This window comes from Phalacrocorax carbo, chromosome 14 (genome assembly GCF_963921805.1).
Source record: "Phalacrocorax carbo chromosome 14, bPhaCar2.1, whole genome shotgun sequence".
In the NCBI taxonomy this organism is placed as follows: domain Eukaryota; kingdom Metazoa; phylum Chordata; class Aves; order Suliformes; family Phalacrocoracidae; genus Phalacrocorax; species Phalacrocorax carbo.
This window is the reverse complement of record NC_087526.1, coordinates 11,756,734-11,776,479: the sequence shown is the minus strand read 5'-3', so window position 1 is coordinate 11,776,479 and position 19,746 is coordinate 11,756,734. Positions and strand designations below refer to the sequence as shown.

The 19,746-nt window shown below is 59.0% G+C and overlaps 1 protein-coding gene across 3 annotated transcripts in view; it reads left to right on the top strand.

Moving 5' to 3' along the window:
• Positions 1-19,746, top strand: part of SRC (SRC proto-oncogene, non-receptor tyrosine kinase) — a 30,857-nt gene extending 11,111 nt beyond the window's left edge. The window contains exons 2-14 of one of the 3 annotated variants that reach the window (XM_064465742.1): positions 3,031-3,106; positions 4,827-5,110; positions 6,812-7,061; positions 7,336-7,435; positions 11,470-11,568; positions 12,301-12,404; positions 14,119-14,268; positions 14,545-14,700; positions 14,863-15,042; positions 15,123-15,199; positions 15,589-15,742; positions 15,951-16,082; positions 16,531-19,746. In XM_064465742.1, the coding sequence (XP_064321812.1) occupies positions 6,821-7,061; positions 7,336-7,435; positions 11,470-11,568; positions 12,301-12,404; positions 14,119-14,268; positions 14,545-14,700; positions 14,863-15,042; positions 15,123-15,199; positions 15,589-15,742; positions 15,951-16,082; positions 16,531-16,739 (1,602 nt within the window). In that variant the 5' untranslated portion in view covers positions 3,031-3,106; positions 4,827-5,110; positions 6,812-6,820 and the 3' untranslated portion in view covers positions 16,740-19,746. The remainder of the gene's footprint in view (positions 1-3,030; positions 3,107-4,826; positions 5,111-6,811; positions 7,062-7,335; positions 7,436-11,469; positions 11,569-12,300; positions 12,405-14,118; positions 14,269-14,544; positions 14,701-14,862; positions 15,043-15,122; positions 15,200-15,588; positions 15,743-15,950; positions 16,083-16,530) is intronic. The other 2 variants (XM_064465743.1, XM_064465744.1) reach the window with 2 other exon arrangements.

The window sequence follows — 19,746 nt, the reverse complement described above, 5'->3', positions numbered from 1 at the left end:
TCTGCCCCAGCTGGACCCCGGTCCTGCTGGGAGGGGGTCAGTTGTGTGCAAAGGAGGATGGAGCAGGTTGGGGTGGTTTTGGGATCACCGCTTTCTGCTCCTTCCCATCCCTGGTGCCTGCTGCTGTGGGCTGCAAGGCTGCTTTGTCTCGCCCACCGTCCTGCACGCTTCATTTTTCAGTCTGGCATGAGACAGGCGCCGTTATTAATCTCGCCAGGGCTTCGCAAGCTGGGGATGCAGCTCGGCTCCCTCCGGCAGTGGGTGGGTGCTGCTGCCTGCAGCCCCTCACCCACCTCTCCCCCAGCACCTGCCCCATCCCATCTGCTGCCGGCGCTGCTCAGCACCCACCCGGCTCCTTAGCAGCCCCAAGGACAGAGCCTGTTTTGCTGGAGATGTCTCCCTCCCCAAGGCTCAGTGTCTGCTGTTGGGCCCCAGCCTGTCGTGGCATTTCCCAAGGTTTCTGCGTCTGCCTCAGCAGAAGCCGTACTGCTGTGTTTTGTCTGCTCCCAATCAGTGTCTTTTGTTAGTATCTTTGAAAAGAAGATAAGATCGCTTCCCACTCTGCCAGCCCTGTTAGCCTGGCGTTACTACAGCCATCGTATCCTTGAGCGATGCGTGCACAGGGGAAAGCAGCCAAAGCAGGACTTGCCGGACAGCAGCAGTTCCCCTCGCTGTTGTCGTTCCAAGAGCATCTGCCATGGGGAGGTAGGGCAGAGGATTGAGCCTTTTCCTGCATCCCAACTTGCCGGTTTATTTTTGGCGGGGTGAATCCCTGGGGATGCGGGTGTCAGAGTGAGGATGCTGGGCAGGTCAGGCGGCATTTCCAGCGCCGGCAGGGGACGATGGGGACGCCGCTGTCTCGCGTGCCATGATCTGATCTGATCTGAGTTGTGCAGCTGAGTGTGCTTCATTTTTAATTGCTTTTGGAGAGGGGAGGTGGGGGTGGCCTCTTGCTGCGGCTCTCTCCTTGCTGCAGCCTCTGCCCCGGGCAGGGTGTGCGGCTGGGCTCGGCCCTGGCATCCTCCCCTCCAGCTGGGCTCAGCCCAGCCATGGCCTGGGGGGAAACTGTGGGGCCGGGAAGACCCCAAATAAAGAACACAGCGGGACATGGGGACCCCAGCCATAGCCGCGCCGGCAATGCGCTGGCTGGGATCGCAGCCCTGCTATGGAGCCGACAGCAGGGCTGTGCCGGGCTGCTGCTGGAGCAGCCACTTTCAGCCACCAAATGCCCAAACCTGGGAGCGTGAGGGATGCCAGTGCATCCATCCGCCTGGCAGCTGCGCAGGGACCTGTCCCTTCCCTTCAGAGGACCTTGCACCTCGCCGCCCTGGCGCATGGCTGACCCAGGCTGAGGCGTATTTGGGTTTCCCTGGTGGATCTTTTGGTCGTGTTTTGTCTAAACATGGCCATGGCCTTGCAGCGTGTGCCCGGGAGCCCAAGTGTCACAGCATGCATGGGCAGCGGGGACGGGGCACCACGTGCATACATAGCGCAGCCTTATTTGTGTGTGCTTCAGCCCGGAGTTGAGACTGCAGCTTCCCCCACCTTCCGTCCCGCTGTGCAATTATTGCCAGCGAATATTAGTCAAGTTCAAATTACAAACCATTCAAAGTCTTAAAGAGCTGTCAATCAGCTGCTGCTTATTATCCTAATCAAATGCACTAAAAATAGTGACAAAACTTATTGGCGGGGGGAAGGGGAGGCCATCCAAATAAACCTGCAGCGTGGCACATCTTCTGTGTGGCAGCCACCACCCCAGGCGCCCACCCAGCGAGAAGGACACAGGCGGCTGCCTGGCGTTACACCAACCCCACCGAGGTTTGCTCGGTGGTTTCCACCATCACACCATGGCGTTTGCAACATAACAAGCCCTGTGTGTGCCATGGGGCAGTGTGCCGTGATCTGGGTAATGGACAGGCTGAGTGGGTTGGGGCAGCTGGGGCAGGGGAGGCTGCGATGGCAGCCGGCGGTGCTGGGGGAGCATCAGCTCGTTCTCCTTTGCTGCCATCTATGTGCAAGCCCTCCCCTTGGTCTATGCCTTGGTGGCTGAGGGCATAAAGGCAGGAGGCTGCGTCTGATCTGCCTTCCAGGCTTGCTCCCAGCAGGGTTGGATGGCAGCGCAGCAAAAACCTGCCTGTGCCCCATCCCCATCCATTTGGGATATTCCCCCTGCATGAGGCATGAAATCTGGGCTCCAGCCGGGACAGGAGCCCGTTGGGATGCTGCTCAGGCCCGTGAAGCTGGGGGTGCCGTGGGGGGGCTGGATCCCCTCTGTGCTGGGCAAGCTGGAGCACCTCAGGGGCAGCTGAAGCCTCTGCCCAGTGCCAGGTGAGCAGGGCTGGCTGGAGAGAGATTTCTTTTTCAATATGAGAGTGGGGGGAAAGGGCAGCTCCTGCCCTGAGCCACGGCTGCTAAGTGTCCCCCATCACACACTTGCAGCAGGGAACTATCCTTTTTGAAAAATTTGGCCAAAGTATGCTTTTTTGGCTGAGTCAGGGCTTGAGCAGCATGTAGTGCTCCCAGACCTTGTGTGTGGTTCATACCATAGCATCTGTCTGTGCTGTTGGGGATGGAGAAGGTGACTCTCATCCTTAGGGACAAGGTCCCCAGCTGGTGGTTGACCCTCCCAGCCACCAGTCCCAGCTGTCTGGAGATGGAGCAGCGGGGCTGGGAACACTGGTGTGTCCAGAGGAACTGGCTTTGCTTCTCCCCCCAAAAAACCCTTCGGTGAGCTGGGGGTGCTGGCGCTCCCATCTCACCCTGGGGTATCGCTCAGGGCGGTTCCAGCCGCCTCCTCTCCTGTCCCCGGGTGGGTTTGATGAAGTGGAGCAGAGAATTGTCCCCTCTTCACACATGAGAGATCAGAGCAAGTGAGTGTGAGCTGCTGGCCCCATGCTGGAGGGATGACGAGGAGGAGGAGGAAGGCAGCGGCAGCCCTAGGCACCAGACCGTGGCATGGGAGGGAGAAGGCAGCCGGGTGCAGGGACGGCGGCAGCTGCTACGGGTGTTGACGTCCCCTCTGTCTCGCAGGCTGCGGCGGGAGCTGAGCTGACTTTGCCGGTGGCCCCTCCCCACCCCGCGGCAAGGCTGTAGCCGGAAAGCACCGGTAAGACATCTCCGATGGCCCCGGGGAGGGGGGATCGGGCTGCTTTGCTGAATGAACCCACCCAGGAAAAGGGGAACCCTCTTGACCCCCTGGGGGAGCTCCAATCTGGGGTACCGGGTGCTCTGCAACAGCTGGATTTGGCCCTCGAGCATCCGTGGGTGGGTGGGGTGCTGGGTACAAGAGCTAAAGGCAGAACCCTCCCTTCGTCCTTCCCACCCCTTGGCGCTCCCCGCTGCGTGGCCGGCCCATGGGGCAGAGCTGAGGCCTCGAAGCTTGGCACCGTGGTGGTTTGCGAGTTGCCGCTGGCGCTGACCCCCCGGAGCGGAAACCAGGGGAGTTCCTGCAGGCTGCGACGTGCCTGGGGTGCTAATCCCCGCCGCAGGAAAGCTGCCTCCGTGTGCCGCCTCGCATCAGTCAGAGGCGAGCGCCAGGAATGCTGGCCACGCTCCAGCCTGCCACCGCCGCACAAGCCTTGGGAGGGGAAGCCCTGCCGAAAGCCGAGGCACTGGCTGGGTTGGGGAGTGGTGCTGAGCCCCCCCATCCCAGCACTCTCGGCTGCAGAAAGCGCAGGAGTAGAGAGTTATCCCACCAGGCATCGGCTGGGCTGCCCTGGCTGGATGCTGGCATCCTCTGAGCATGCCTGCAGCCTGTTACATGTAGAAATACTCTACGTTAGACATAAATACAGCATAGCTGCTGGTGGTGGGTATTTTTTGCAATCTGGCCACAGCTCCCACTGATGCTGCTGGGGTGTGCTGGGAGCTGCTGCAGCTGGGTGGTGGGTTCACCTCCTTCCTCTCTGCCTCTTGGCTCCAGGGGGGTTTCCTCGCCAGCTCTGCTGGAGGCAGGGGGTGGGTCTCTCCCCACTGGTGGGGCTGGTGCACGGCCTCTCTTTCCCTGGGGACCTGAGTGCCCAGCACATTCCTGCTGTCATTAATAACTCCTCCACCAAGCTTTTGCCCAACCCCCTGCATCCTACCAGGGGAACTTGCACCCTTTCCTTGCCAGCTGCCAAGGCAGCAGTGTGGGAGCTGCAGGGGATTTGTCAGACCCCCGTCTCCTCCCTGGGGGTTGGTGGGGAGCATCATCCCTAGGGCAGCTGCAGGTCTAAAGCTGCATGGTCGCGTTGGCTGAGTTACCTGGGACTCGGAGTGGGGATGGTACAAGGCTGCCAGTGCCTCTGGGCATATTTTGGGGTTGCCAGCCTATGTTTTGCACTAGCCAAATTGTGTGCGTGTGTTTAGGTGCAAAGGTGTTTGCAACAGGAGAGCTTGGAGCTGTGCTCAGTGCTCTGCAGCCCCTTCCCCAGGGCCACAGGCTTGTGCCTCCTCCGCCTCCACCTCCTCTTTGGCTCCTGCAGCCAAAGCCCTGACAGCTGGATTGGGCCCCATCAGAGCAGCATGTCCCAGTGAGCAGCACAGTTCCAGCAAAGCCCTTGACAAGAAGGGCTAACACACAGGCGCAAGGGGGGGCTTGTGATGTGTGTTGGAGAGCTCTCCCTCCCCAAAACCACTGCGCAAGAAGGGATGAACTTGTGGTCCCTGGCCAGGACCTGCCTGGAAGATGCATGTCCCGTGCCCGTGGGCTAATGGGTGTGAAGGCAAGGACCCTCCCTGCTTTGGGGTCATTGGGGAAGTGCCTGGGGATCTCCCCTTTCTGTGCCCTGCTCCTGACTGCTTCTCTAGGCATACTGACTATTTTATACTCTGATTTTTCTCAGCGCACTGATAAACCAGTTGCTGACCCAGGCAGCAGCCCTGCGGGGTGTGCTCAGGGGATGCTTGTGTCCCCATAGTGCTGCTAAATCCGCTGCCCCCGTCGGGGTGTTTTCCTGCCTGGGGAAGTGCTGCTTCCAGGGGAAACTCTGAGCGGCTGCGCCCCTTGCTCAGAGCCGCGTGGACAGTCACAAGCCGCGCGGTCACAGCCCCGCCGTGCCCCGCTTTCCTCCCCGCACTGCCGCTGCCATCCCGGGAGCACCAGCGGGCGCCGGAGCCCCGGGTGGAGGTGAGCAAAGGGCTGGCGGGAGGACAGGGAGGTTCGCTTTCCTTAGCAGTGGGGGCTTTTTCTCGTCCTTTCTAAGGTCCTGCTTTCCCCCACAGTTCTGCTTTAACATCTTCTGCACTAGGGTTTTAAAAGCATATTTATTTACAGGACAGACCCCCTCCCCTTCACTGTGGGCTCTGCTTCCAGATTGTTGTCGGTGGCAATTTGCAAGTACAAAGCTTGTATTTGACCTTCCTTTGCTCCAAGGCCCCCAAAGCCCAGCACAGATATGCGTGGGCTGACTCCCATGGCAGATAGAGGCATCAGTCCCTCCTCATCGCTTGCACACGTAGGAGGCTGCTCCCTGCCAGAGTGGCTGCCATAGCTGTACCCAGCCTGAAAAATCAGTTTGTTCTGATTCCCAAACCCTGGCGGGGTCTGATCCCACTGGCAGGGTTGCAGCTGAAGGAAACCTGCATGGAGGTGGGACAGGAGATGCTGCCAGTCATCTGTGCAATTTGGGAGCTGGAAAATGGTAGATGGAAGTTGGATCTTTTGGAAAATAAGCTCTGATCGTCAGGCACAGCCCTCGCTGTGGGGAGGGGAGCTGGGGGAGGAGCAGAGCTTGTGCCTGGCACCCCTAAACTTCCCCATGTCAGGACGTTGACACTGGGGCTGTGCAGGCTGCTGGAGCTGCCCCGTGGCTCTGGCCCTGCTCGTGGGGGCTCGGCCTGAGTTTCTGTCGAAAGCTGGGTTAGAAGAACGGTCTGTTGGGTGAGGCTGAGCCCTTGGCAAAGCCTGGGTGGCAGCTGCATCCAGGTACCCATCCAGTCTGCACCCCACAGGATGGGGCTGCCTCCTCGGCCTCTTCCCTGTTTGTTTTTTATTAGAGATATTCTCCTCCTCGGTTGTCTCCGTCTCCCTTTTTCCTCCTGCCATGTGTGATAAAGCCTAAATATTTCCCTCCATAGCTTCAGGACACTGCTGGATATCCTGCCATCTTTGGAGACTCCAAATAATTCCCTTCCTTCATTTATATCATTACCTTGAAGGTATTTATAGAGCATGATCTTGAGTGGAAAGGAAGGCATGACTATATATAAAGCCGAGATCCCTTGGTCTTTAGCTGCTAACTGCCTGGAACGGCTCCTGATTTAAACTTTTCACCCATTTGCTGCACATTTTGGACTTCACAGGAACATACTCAGCATTGAAATCCCCATCCTGAGCAAGAAGAGTGATGCAGCTATGGGTTCTCCAAATTTGTGCCATCGGAGTAATCCAAACTCATGAATATTTGTCTGGGTGTTGCCTTCTCCTGTCCGTGCCCTGGTAGAAACCTTTGTGTAGGAGGAGATGTGGCTGGCCCTGGGGCATCTGCAGTTGCCCTCCAGAGCACCGGTCCAGGCTTTGTGCTCTGCATCCTTGCTCCGCAATCCCGTGGCTAAGCGTCCTTCCCTCCCCTCCCAAAGCTCCACTCCCAGAGTTTTGCTGGCTGCTGCGGCGAGGCAGGAGGTGGCTCGGCATTAATGAGGGGCAATGCTATCCCAGGGCAAGGGCAGGATGGCCAGACTTTCCATCAGCTGATGCTTGAGAAGGCTTTGGAGGTTGTTTCATTTCCTAGTGGGCAGGCGTCTGTCACGCAAGCCCTGGGAAGCAGCTTAATAATAATAATAATAATAATAATAATAAGTCCTCTGCATGTGTGTCTGTCTCCTCCAGCCCGGGACCATGGGGAGCAGCAAGAGCAAACCCAAAGACCCCAGCCAGCGCCGGCGCAGTCTGGAGCCCACTGACAACACCCACCATGGGGGCTACCCAGCCTCGCAGACGCCCAGCAAGGCAGCTGCTCCCGACGCCCATCGCACCCCCAGCCGCTCCTTTGGGACCATGGCCGCCGAGTCCAAGCTCTTCGGAGGCTTCAACACCTCCGACACAGTCACCTCGCCGCAGCGTGCCGGGGCGCTGGCTGGTTGGTGTGGGCTGGGGCGCGGCAGGGCAGGGGGTCCTGCGGGGCTGGGGGGGTTTATTCGTCAGATCTTCGTGGGTTTGGTTCCAGCTTCCTCTTGTGATGACGGGGTCTCCTGCTTTTGAGGGACTCTGTCTTTCAGCTGGAGGGGTCGAAATCTGTGTCTTATCGGCCGGTGGGAGGATGGTGGGAGAGGGGGGTCCTTGGTGAGGGTCGCCCAGCGACGTGCCACGGCAACACCGGTGGCCGTGCCCAACCTGAGTGGTCTCTGTCGTAGGTGGAGTCACCACCTTTGTGGCCCTCTACGACTACGAGTCCCGTACCGAAACGGACTTGTCCTTCAAGAAAGGAGAGCGCCTGCAAATCGTTAACAACACGTGAGTGTCTATGTCCATGCAGCCAAGCCCATGGGGGTGAGCTGCCACCTTCATCCCTCCTGCGGAGCCCCCAAGCCCAGCTCTCCCCGGGGATGCGTGCTCAAGGAGGGATGCTCTGGGTGATCACTGCCTGATCGCCAGCGGTGCCGCCCTCGGAGCCACTCTGCCAAGACGCACGTGGATGCAGTGACTTGTCTGAGGACACCAGCGCTGGAGGCGATCATTTGCCTGCTCCCCCATCCTCCCACCTCTGTTGCGGGTCACCGCTGCCTTGCAGCCTTGTCACCAAGCCACCTCCTCTGCTTGCTGGCCAGTCCGTGCCCTCCAGCGCGGGGCTGTGTCCCTGCTGGTCCCCTGTCCCTGTCAGCCCTCAGCTCCCTGTCGTTTGCCTGGACACATCTCCTCAGCTTCCCGGGTGCTTTCCCCTGTGCTTGCACGGTGTCTCTGATCTCAGCCTCCCTCTTGACTCTTTTTTCTTTCCTCTGTGCCATGCTGTCGTTTAGGAGAAAAGTGGACGTCAGGTGTGTATTACAGATTGATTGTTATCATTTTTATTATTGTTAAGGATCTTAAATGATAAAAGCTGGTCTGCTGCCACTGTTAGGGCGAGGTTGGGTGGAGCAGGGCTGGGAGGAGAGGGTTGCCCGCTGGTTTTGGAGTTGGTTGGGTTTGTCCTCCCTGAGCAACAAGGGCAGAGTGGGGAGCCCCTTCCATGCCAAGGAACTGCTCCATCCAGAGCTGTGTCTGCACCCAGGAGCTCTGAACCTGGCCTGCTTTCCTTGTCTGCACCTGGCACCACTCTGCAGTCCCTTTTCAGTTGGCTCTCTGCTCCCTCCTGGCCTTTTTTGCATTTATTTTTGCATTTTTAAATTTTATTTTTATTTTTTGTAAGTGGCTCAGGGGACTCAAGCACTTCCTTAGGGGTCTGGCTCCTGCTTGTTTGCTCTCCATCCTGGTTGTAGCAGCTCACCCATAGCTTGCCACATGGAGCAGGGCAGCGTGACAAGCTGGAAGATGCTCCTAAGCGTGATCCTGTGTTAAACCCACGTGTGGTCTGTCCTGACACACAGCACACGTGGTCTGCAGCACCCCTCAGGCCGCCAGAGGGCTGGCTGGCAGAGTCACTGTCCCTAGCGCTGGCGTGAGGCCCCAGCGCTCCGCAGCTCCCGCTGTCCCCTCCGCTGCTGCCTTCCAGCCTGGGCAGCTTTGCAAAGTCAGCGGGTGGAAAGACAAGGGAATATCCCAGGGCTGATATTTCTCCTGCAGCGGTCAGGCAGTGTCACACAAACGCATTTTCAATCTCATCCTTGTTCTCCTTGTTCCAGTGCTGTTTATTAATGGTGATTCATTTAATCCATGAAGTGCAGGATGTGCGGGGTTTCAATGCTGCAGGAAAAGCCTGAATTTGGGGGGTTTGGTGCTTCTTGCTTTCACAGCCTCAGCAGCATACTAGCCCCAGGCTTGAGTTCCGGCTTGGGCTGTTACGAAGTGAGTTCTGCCCGTTGGGCATCCAGATTGGGCCCATACGTGAGGGTTTTTTCTTTATGCTTTATATCACTTCTGGGGTTTCCATACCTTTTTTCCTCTGCTGCTGCTTGTCAAATGCTCGGTCAGAGGGGAGGGTCCGTGTGTGATGGGCTCTGCAGCATCTTGGGGAGCAAGAGGGCTTTTTTTGGCAAAGCAGCCCATCAGTGGAGGGTGCAGGATCTAGCTGCTGACCTTCCCGGTTTCTGCTGCGGCTGCGCGGGTGGGATGCCCACAAGGAGGGAGGCGGTGGAGAAAGCTGTGCGGTTTGTGCAGTGCTCGGAAGGGGTAAATCTCTCTTCTCGCTGAGTGCCCAGAGGTGCTCGGACTGTCTGGGAGCAGGTCAGGCTGCTGCGCTTTGGGCACAGCAAAAGGCAGGCATGTGTGTGAGGTCCTTTTCATCTGGGCTCCCTGGAGGGCACAGGCAGAGCCCCGGGGCTGTGGGGAGGGTGCTTGGGGTCAGCCTGGGAAGGGCTGGCAGGTCCTGGGCACAGCGGGAGCCCACGGCCACAGGAGCCAGCAGCGGCTTTGCAGGGTGGCTGCGGGTTTTGGCTGGTCTAATGGGTCTGGGGCTTGTGCAGGGTGAGAGAAACCTCCACGTTGCTCACCTCCCTGCTCCTGCGACCCAGCAAAGCCCAGGCTGTCTGTGGTGACCCTTGGCCTCCCAGACAGGCCAAATCCATCCACCCCAGGGCAGAAAGGCCCTCGTGGTACCGTTTCCAGCAGGAGGAGGTCTCCTCCCAGCCAGCTGGCAGCCAGCAGGGATGTGGTGGGGTATTTTGGGTAAGGTTGTACAGGGGACTGTTGAAATGCTTTGTTTTGATGATGATGATTATTATTATTTTCCCCACTGAGACATTTTTGGAATAGTTTGTTTTTGCTGAATTCCCAGCTTGCGGCCTTGCAGCCCAAGCTGGAATAAAGCCACAAGTCAAAAGCTGGGCATTTCTTAAGCAGATGTTTTCTGTGGTCCCATGGGACAGGAGTCCAACCAGCCTTCTGCCCCCTTTGGAGCCGCCCCAGTAAAGGTGACTGGGGCAGCAGCTCCAGCTGGAGAGCCCAAGCTACCTGTCATGACATGTGCCGGGACCTGGAGAAGTTAAAACACTGGCCGGGGTTGCTGCAAGGCTGGAGAGGGGCTCTGGGTGGGCAGCATAGCCTGGCTGTGTGGTTGGGAGGAGATGCCCTGAGGGTCCCCGCTTTCCCCAGCTCCCCTGGCACCAGCACAGGGAGCTGGGGGCCATGTCTGGTTTCTCCTGCTTCAAAGGATCGCTGGTTTAGCTGGGACAAGCAAAACTCTCAAGGTGCTGGTGTGTCTGCAGCGAGGACAGAGGTTTACAGGGATGGGTCTGGACGTGGTCTGATGGGTCTCTTAGTGGTGATTGAGGTTATTAAGGTTTTTCTGTAAAGCGTTTGTGGAGGTCATCCTGCCACGTTCTTGCATCCTTGCGGTGCTGTTCCCACGGATCTGCAGTTTTCCTGTAGTTCGTCTCCCTTATGGCCAGGATAAATTAGGCGACTCTGTCTTCGATGGATGAGAGATGCAGATGGTGGGAGGAAACCCTGCTGTCTGTGGGGAAGAGGAAGCCACCTCCCGCTGTCCTCTTGTTCTTCTCTATTGTCCTTTCCCACCCTGTCCCCTGTAGGAGCCCATGGGGAGGAGGGGACAGCAGCAAGAAGGCTCCTGTACCCTGCCAGCTTCTGGGGTTGTGCTTGGGGCTGCTGTGCCAGGGGCAGGAGGGGTGGTGGGTCAGCCCTGGGTTTTTAGGGGTGGCACAGGGGCTCCTGCAGGGCAGAGCCATGCCCAGGGCCGTGGGGCCAGCACAGTGGTTTGTGTGGCTCCGTGCAAGCCTCACTCATGGTCATTGCAGGCGCAGCTGGTGGGGAAGCTCGCGGTCAAGGGCTGCATCTGCGCAGCCTGCCCATCCTGGGGCTGCAAGCAGGGCACCTGAGCGGGATGGAGCCTGCTGCGTCCAGGCTGGGCATCACTGCGGGGCAGGTCTCACCCTGCCCTGCCCAAACCTCAGCCCTCTCCTGTTGCTTTTCTGCAGCCTGTGTTTAACAAACTCTCTTGGGTTTTCCCGGGGCTTTTTTTAACCACTGACATAATTCTGTTGCTTTTCTCCATTTCCCCTCCTTCCGCCTTGCCTGTCATTCCCTGCTGCCCTGCTGCCTTGGATCCCCAATGCCCCTCATCCTCCAGCCAGACCCTGTTTGCATTCAGGTGGCTCTGAAGGTATTTTGTCTCACTGGCTGCCCTGCCCCGTTTAAGTTTAAAGCATCCCATATGCGGATGGGTGGCCCCAATACCAAGAGCTTGCCCAAACAGAGCCACGGGCAGGGAGCAGGAGCCCTCCTGGCTGGGGTCCGGCTCCGGGGCTGGGGGCTGTGGGGCTGCATCCCTTCCCGGCAGGGCTCTGTGCTGGCTCACCCCCCACCAGCCAGGCGGGAGAGGGGCTGGCTGGGGGGGCTTCTGGCTTCACACTGAGTGTGTTTTGGTTCTCTTGCAGGGAAGGTGACTGGTGGCTGGCTCATTCCCTCACTACAGGACAGACGGGCTACATCCCCAGTAACTATGTCGCGCCCTCAGACTCCATCCAGGCTGAAGAGTAATTGCCATCTTTTAGACAGTTTAAAGACAAGCGATAGCAAACAGAACCTGAGCGCTCCTCCCTCCCCCTGCCCCTCTCCTGGGCAAAGCCTGCAAGGCCTCCGGGTTTCTTCTTTTTGTTATTTTTTCCCCTTTGAATCTGCAAACCCTTAAATGTTTTCCAGCCTTTCTTTAAGGCCCATAAAGTGCAGAGGTGCGGCGTGCTTATGCACTGGAGGGATGAGTGGTGGCGTAGCAAGGGCTGTGGTGGACCTGATGCTTTTGGTCTGGTACTTACTGTTCCGCATAGACCTGCATCCGTGCGTGAGGATGCTGTGGGCTCTGCCTGTGCAGGTCAGGCTGAGCACAGAGGCGACTGTGACACCAGCAGAGCAGGCAGGGGCAAAGCCAGCTGTAAGTCCCAGAGCAGGAGGTGCCAGCTACATCCCTGCAGCCCATCCCCAGCCAGCGTCCCCCCCAGCAAGGGCTCAGGGGGCTTCAGGGGTCTCTGGAGCCCCTCATTTGAGGAGGCTTTTGCAGTGAAGGCGTTTCGTGGCCCGTGGTGCAGGGTTGCTCCTCGGGTGATGCCCAGACTGGGCTGTATGGGGGCATAGCGCAGCCCAGGGTGCCCAAGCCTGGGGACACAGCCCGTGGTCTCCAAAACCGCAGCGGTGGGGGCCGGGACTGCTTGGACAGGCAAAGAAGTGGGCGGGCGAGTGCCGGATGCTAAGCCACTGCCTTGCTCTTGCAGGTGGTATTTTGGGAAGATCACTCGCCGGGAGTCTGAGCGGCTGCTGCTCAACCCTGAAAACCCCCGCGGGACCTTCCTGGTCAGGGAGAGCGAGACCACAAAAGGTGAGTGGGGCTGGGGGAGGGGGGAAGCCTAGGGGAGCTCCTCTTGGGGGGGTTGGAGGGCATCCACACGGGGACCCTGGTCCCCTCGGTCACCCTGGTTCCTCCAGCTTAGGTGTGTAGGGAGGGAGAAGGAGAAAAGAGTCGTACCTTGTAGACAGGAGCCAATGTTCGGGGTCACTGAGTGATGCCCCTCAGTATGGGCAGCCTCCTGGTGTCTCCTCTGCCACTGCTGGTCCCCAGGGAGTCGGATCTGATGCACCCACTAAAACACTGGTGATATCTCTACACCAATAAGCCTCCCTCCTGCCATGGAGGGATGCAGCTGGCTGCACTTCTCTCTGGTGCTGCCTGCCCAGTCATTGCCCTTCAAAGAGATGGCTAATGGCAGGGTAGGGGCTGGGTCCTCCACCAGCTCCAGCAGGACCACCAGGCAGAATGCTCCCTTCTCCTCGTTTGGGTTTTTTTGTTTCAACACTCTCAAGTAGGTGATTTTTGGTTTTTTATGGTCCCTATAGAGCAGCAAAATCTTGAATGTGTGCTTCTAGAGCAAGCAGGCAGAACTAGTGATGAACCTTTACATCCTTCTTTCAAGCCTAATGTCTCCTTATACTTGTTTTGTGCCTCCCGAAAGTGCAAGTTTTGATCTTCACGATTCAGCTGCTTGAAGATGCTGTTTCTTACCTGGAAATGTGGTTTAGTTTGGCTCCAAATGCACCTTTGGGAAAAGCTCCTTGATTTTCCTTTCTGGTTTGATGCCTATTTATTTTATTCTGGTGGAAACAGCTCATTCAAGCAGCAGCATAAATCTTCCTTTCCGTTATTTGTGGCCCCATCAGCGCAGTGTTGCTCTCCTGTGGGCAGAGCAGAGACAAGCTCCCGAAGAAATGCCCATGGTGGGGTTTGTGGAGGAGGGAATCAGGTCCACCAGCCCCTTGGCTCCCCTCTGAGATGCCGAGATGCTGGGGCTATGGGTCAGCAGCTCCCCGCGGCCTGCCTCCCATCCGCCCCTCTCCCCTGCTTTGGTGTCCCCTCTTTGCCATCAGAGCCACACTCATCCCTGTGCCCTGGGGGCTGTTCACGCTCCCACCCATGTGCCCCCCTCAAACTCAGTACGGTCTCTTCCTCAGCGCCAGCTTGGGGGGCACGGTCCCTCCCTGTGGTGCTGGCTCCTCAGAGCCGCGGTGGCCCCTGTGTCCTGGCCAGGAGCAGCGCTCCTTGAGAGGAAGCAGCCGCGCTGCTGTGCGCCACGTGTCGCTGGAGAGGAGGACCTAGCAGGGCGGGAGGGGGTGATGCCCCTTGCTAGCACATCCTGTGGGGATGCTGAGCTGGCTCTTGGCTGCTGGGGCTGGAGGAGCAGCGGGGATCACCCGCACCCAGATGACTGACCCGACAGCCACCTCCTTTTGCAGTAGGGGCATCTCCTGGAGACCCCACCTCTGTGCCGGCCCGGCTGGTGGCAAGGCTTGGCGGAGCTGCCATGCAAGCAGGGGCAGCTGGAGGCTGTGATTACATGATGTGGCTGTAGCCAGGGGTACGTGCCATCCCCCCTTGGCACAAGGTGCCAGCTTGTGCAGCTGAGAGCTGCTCCCCATCCTCTGGTTTCGGGTGAAAACAGCAGCCTGCAAGCCCGGTCCTGCCCATCCCCTGGCAGGATCCCATGGGGAGCACCTGTGTGTGGCACACCTCCCCCCCAGCTCCTCGGTCCTGCCCACAGGTGCCTACTGCCTCTCCGTCTCTGACTTCGACAACGCCAAGGGCCTCAACGTGAAGCACTACAAGATCCGCAAGCTGGACAGTGGTGGCTTCTACATCACCTCCCGCACCCAGTTCAACAGTCTGCAGCAGCTGGTGGCCTATTACTCCAGTGGGTAGCCATTTGGGGTCCCCTTGGGGTCTGGGTGACACCTTGGGTGCTGTGCCTGCCCTTGCTGCAGGATGGGTGCTGCTGGGAAGCAAGTGTGGGGCTGGGGGGCCCCAAATCAGATGTGGGGGACCCTGGTGAAAAGCTGCTTGGGTTTTAGGGAAGAGGGCGAGAGTTTGGGTACGGGTCCTGAGGTGTTTTGCAGGGAAGATGTGGGGTAAAGACATCCTGTGCCTAAATGCCCAAATGTCACCCTGGTGCTGTCCCCTCCTGTGCTAGAACATGCTGATGGCTTGTGCCACCGTCTCACCAACGTCTGCCCCACTTCCAAGCCCCAGACCCAAGGCCTCGCCAAGGATGCCTGGGAAATCCCCCGGGAATCACTGCGGCTGGAGGTCAAGCTGGGGCAGGGCTGCTTTGGAGAGGTGTGGATGGGTAAGGACTGCTCCCACCCCGCCGTCCCCCTCATGTCACCACCTGCACCCACCCCCCAGCCATCTGCAGGTGCCCGGAGCCTGCAGTGGGGTGCGGGAGCAGGCAAGGGACACGGCCCCCTGCCCTGTAAGTCTCTCCTGAGCAGTGTGTCCTGTATTGCAGGGACCTGGAATGGCACCACCCGGGTGGCGATCAAGACACTGAAGCCTGGCACCATGTCCCCAGAAGCCTTCCTGCAGGAAGCCCAGGTCATGAAGAAGCTCCGGCACGAGAAGCTGGTTCAGCTGTACGCCGTGGTTTCGGAGGAGCCCATTTACATCGTCACCGAGTACATGAGCAAGGGTGAGTGCAGGAGGGGTGCCGGGGGGATGGCCGAGGGGCTCTGCTCCTTCAGATCATTGTGACTGTGGTCTTCCTCGCAGGGAGCCTCCTGGACTTCCTGAAGGGCGAAATGGGCAAGTACCTGCGGCTGCCCCAGCTTGTGGATATGGCAGCTCAGGTGGGTTTGTGCATCCCCAGGCCTCCCACATCCCCTTCCGAGGGTGCTGGCTGCCCAAGCACCTCGCCGGACTGTCGTGGCTGTTGCCTGTCAGGTGGTGGGGTGCTGCGCAGCCTCGCTTGGCTCAGGTTAGGTGCCGCTGTCCCTGCTGGGTGCTCAGCCTGGAGCTGAGTTGCAGTCAGGGACCATAATTTTTCCCGTTCCCATTGCTGCTGGCTCTTCCTGGTCAGCAAACCTGCATCTGTGTGCATTTTCTTGAGCAATGGGTTGCTTCCGCACCCTGGGTTCAGTCCTGCTGCAGAGCTGTTCCCCTTCGTGGTGCCAGGATTTCCCTGGGGACCCTCATGTCACCCCACCAGCCTTGGTGCCCCATGTCCTGGTCCCCACAGATCGCGTCTGGCATGGCCTACGTGGAGAGGATGAACTATGTCCACCGGGACCTCCGGGCAGCCAACATCCTCGTGGGGGAGAACCTGGTGTGCAAAGTGGCTGACTTTGGCTTGGCACGTCTCATCGAGGACAACGAGTACACTGCTCGGCAAGGTGCGTGCCCGGGGCTGCCGGCACCGTGCCCAGGCAGGTGGAACCGGAGCAATGGCCACTCCGTGGTCCCTGGTCCCCAGGGGTGCACATTGCATCTCGAGCCAGCGCATGGCCCTGGCTGCACCGGGGTCCTGGAAGCACTCGCAGCCCATGTGCCCTTGGGCACTGTGGGGCTGGGAACAGCCCCTCACCCTGCCTCTCCGTCCAGGCGCGAAGTTCCCCATCAAGTGGACAGCCCCCGAAGCTGCTCTGTACGGCAGGTTTACCATCAAGTCAGACGTATGGTCCTTCGGCATCCTCTTGACCGAGCTGACCACCAAGGGCAGAGTGCCATACCCAGGTGAGGGCTGGCACCCGCCAGCAGAAAACCTGTTCCCATCGTGATACCCTGACAGCAGCCACCCTCACCCAGCGCTCGCCCCTGGTGCTCCGTGGCCCCCAGAGCCATCTTTGCAGAGGAGCAAACTGATGCAAAGTTTCTCCTGCGATTTGGGCAGGGAGAGCAGGCTTGGGGGTGAGCTGCCCCTGCCCAGGCCAGGGTAGGGTGAGCAGAGCTCTGTGGGCTGCAGGGTCACAGCTGCCCTGTCCTGCTCCGGTCTCTGAGCAGGGTGACAGGCTGGCAGGGATGAGCGCTGTTGGGCTGGGGGACCCTCTTTCCCTGGGTCAAGTCACTGGGGTTGCCTGTAAGGCTCGTTCCAGCATGATGCCTTCGGTGTCCCCTCTGGGAAAGGCGCTGTGCCGGATCTGGCCCATCTCTCACTCGGCGCCGTGTCTCTGGCCACATGCAGGGATGGTGAACCGGGAGGTGCTGGACCAGGTGGAGCGGGGGTACCGCATGCCCTGCCCGCCCGAGTGCCCCGAGTCCCTGCACGACCTCATGTGCCAGTGCTGGCGGAAGGACCCGGAGGAGCGACCCACCTTCGAGTACCTGCAGGCCTTCCTGGAGGACTACTTCACCTCGACAGAGCCCCAGTACCAGCCTGGCGAGAACCTATAGACCCGGCGCTCCTCCTGGCACCAGGGATGCTGCTGTCCTCGCCATGGGGCACTGAGGACTGGGCTCCCTGCCGAGGGGCCGTTTTTTTGTGGAGCAGCCCCGGAGCAGGATGGGGCATTGCCTCTGGATGCAGCCAGGGGAGGTGCTGGGCTCCTCTGTTGCTCATTAAGACTTCTGGCCCGTGTTTAACGAAGCGGTACTGTCCCACTGGCAGGAGGAGCCTGCAGGCACCAGCGGAGCCAGCTTGGGAGGGCAAGCAGAGCATCTCCCACTGAGAGACTTGGCTTTTGGGAGACCTTTCCCCCCTAGCAACTCTGGGGTGAGCCCAGAGGAATTGGGGGACAGCATCACCCCACCTCGGACACACGGCCCTGGTCTCCTGCACCCCCTTTTTAAATCAGCACAAATTTCCCTGCCCCTTCACCCTCCCCACCATCCCCCCCTTGGCTCTGTTTCTCCCAAGGGTGCTGGCAGAGATATTTCACCACGGGGAAGGCACAATCCCTGGCTGGTTCGGACACGGTGATGTGCCAGGGTGGTGGTACCAGCAGAATGCTGGTGGTCCCCCTTCCCTGGGTGTCCCTCCAGCCTTGTCAGCTAGCAGGCACCAGGAGCATGAAATGCGGCTGCTCATGGCTCTGGTAACCAACACCATCCCATGGGAGCACCTGGCTGCACGTTTGAGTCTTCCAGTTGTGTCTGTCCCCCCAAGGGACATGTCTCGTCTCTCCTAGGAGCAGCACTGGGGGTGTGCCGGCAGAGCCCTTGCCCTGCCTGCAGCCAGCCCTGCTGCCTCGGCTGTGCTTTCTCCCACCAAGCACTCCTGGTCTTCCACCTGGCCCCCTGGGAGGTGCCCCACAGCCCCCCCGCGCCTCCCTCCCCTGGCTCCACCACCAGCTTTCCCACCAGCAGGGTCCCCCAGGCTCGCCCTGCCACCAAATCCGGTGCCACTGTGGGGCTTGGGTGTGTGGCACGTGTGGCTATTCAGGGTGTGGGAGTGTTTTGAGGGAACTACTCATCTTTCACAGATGTTTTTGTCCACTTGGTACATTTTTAGCTGCCTTCCCCCCATCCCTCACATCTCAACTGCTGGGCTGCAGTCCCCATGCAGTGGGAGCATCCCCAGACTTGGGCCACCATCCTGGAGGAGAGTCCTGGGAAGCACTGTGCTGCACGGGAGACATTTGCATCCCCGTCTACCCCCTGCCTGCTCCCAAAAGCCTCAGCTGTGTTTCAGCGGCAGGTGGCTATCTGTGCCCAGTTTTGCCCCTGCACACATCCCCTGGGGCTGAACCCCGTGGCCGGTGGGGCAGCACCCAGCCCCTGCACTCTCCCGCCCAGCGCCTGCTTGTACATAGCCCTCGAGGCATCCCTGTGCTCTCCCAAACATTGACTTAGTTGCATGTGTTGTTTTTCCCCCCCCTTCTTGCAGCTGTACCCAGCTGGAAACCCTTCACTGTGGTGGCTCACGAGGCTTCGCTCCCTCAGCGCTCGGGTCCTGGGCACCCTCCCTTAGAGAGACCTGGGGGCTCTTTGGATGGTCTCCTGAATGAGGGGTGGGGTGGGGGCTCAAGGGGTTGCTGCAGGGCAGGGGTGCTGTGGGGCAGGGCACCATCAGGACGGACCTGGAGAGGGGAGCCAACAGCTTTGCCCTCTGGGTCCTCAGGCAGTGGGCTTTCTTTGCCTCCCCATCACTTGTGGGATGGGGTTTCCCTCCAGCACAGCCACCTTGCAGGCAGCAGACCTAAACCGCCTCTCCCCAGCCCCCACCGTGCTGCCAGTGTCCCATGAAAGCTGGGTGAGAGCCAAGCATGGGGGGGGAGGCAGCCAAAACCCCCTCCCCAAACCTTTGCCGGAGCAGGGCCCAGGCACACCGCTGCCTCCCACTTGTTCCTGTAGTTCCCCAACCACTTATTCATGAACCAAGTACTTGGCTGGTTGGTGGGTCTGTTTTAATGAGTGCTCTTCAGCAGTATGGAGAGATCCTGCTGGCTTGGACAACAGTGACTAGTTTAATGGATTTTTTTTGTTTGTTTTTTTTAAACCATTTTGGGACTCGGAGCCTTTTCTCCCCCCTTCCGAGCAGATTTGCTGTGCCTGCATTTCTGTGTTTGGACAGGGACTCGCCAAACCTCGATGTTCTGGGTCTTTCCATGTTTGCATCCCTGGGACGGGCGGCTGCCGCATCCCCATTGGCACTGCCACAGAAACCCCATCCCGTGGCAGCGATCCGAGGGGTGTCCTGTGCCATAGCTCTGCCTAAATTATACAAAATCCCCATCCCCAGGAGAAACCTCTTAAAACCGTAATGTGTGGAAGCCAGATTTGATCTGAAAGCTGGGGGGAGAGGGCAAGAGCACATGTTAAGGTTTGCCCTTCGCTTGTCTGCAGCACGCACAGAGTCTTGCACGAGCACAGCGGGGTGGGGACGGGCTTTACCCGGCAGTTTCATTTAGTGGCTCTTTCTGGCAAGTGGCAGAGCAGGAACACACCCTCGGCTCAAGGAACACCCTGGGCTGGCTTAATTCCCCGTGGGTTTTGGCAAGCTCTGACAACGAAGAGTAAAGCAATCCCTGAGGAGCTCCCCTGCACATGCATGTCTACGTGTCTGTGTGTCCATGCAGCAATTTTGGTGGGACCCAGCATCTCCTGTCTTGCCACTGCAGCCAGCACGACCCGGAGGCCCTGCGGCTCAAGAGCCTCTCCTCTATCACCATTGTCGTCTGCCAATTTAGTTTTTAAGCCAATAAACTCTAGAGGGGGACCCCAACCAAGGATGCTCTTTGGCTTCCCGGGGTCAATAGTGCCCTACAAGTTATGCTCCTCTGCTGTTTCCATTTTTTAAAACAGTGTTTTGTAAGATCTCCAACCGACTATGCAGAGAACATGTGGATCTGTGTCTCTCTCCCCAGCTCCCCTCTCCCCCCCACCTGCCTTTTTCAGTGTCAAAGTAAAATATTTAGCTTTTTTTTTTTTTTGGATAATAATAAAACTTTGGAAAAAAGAA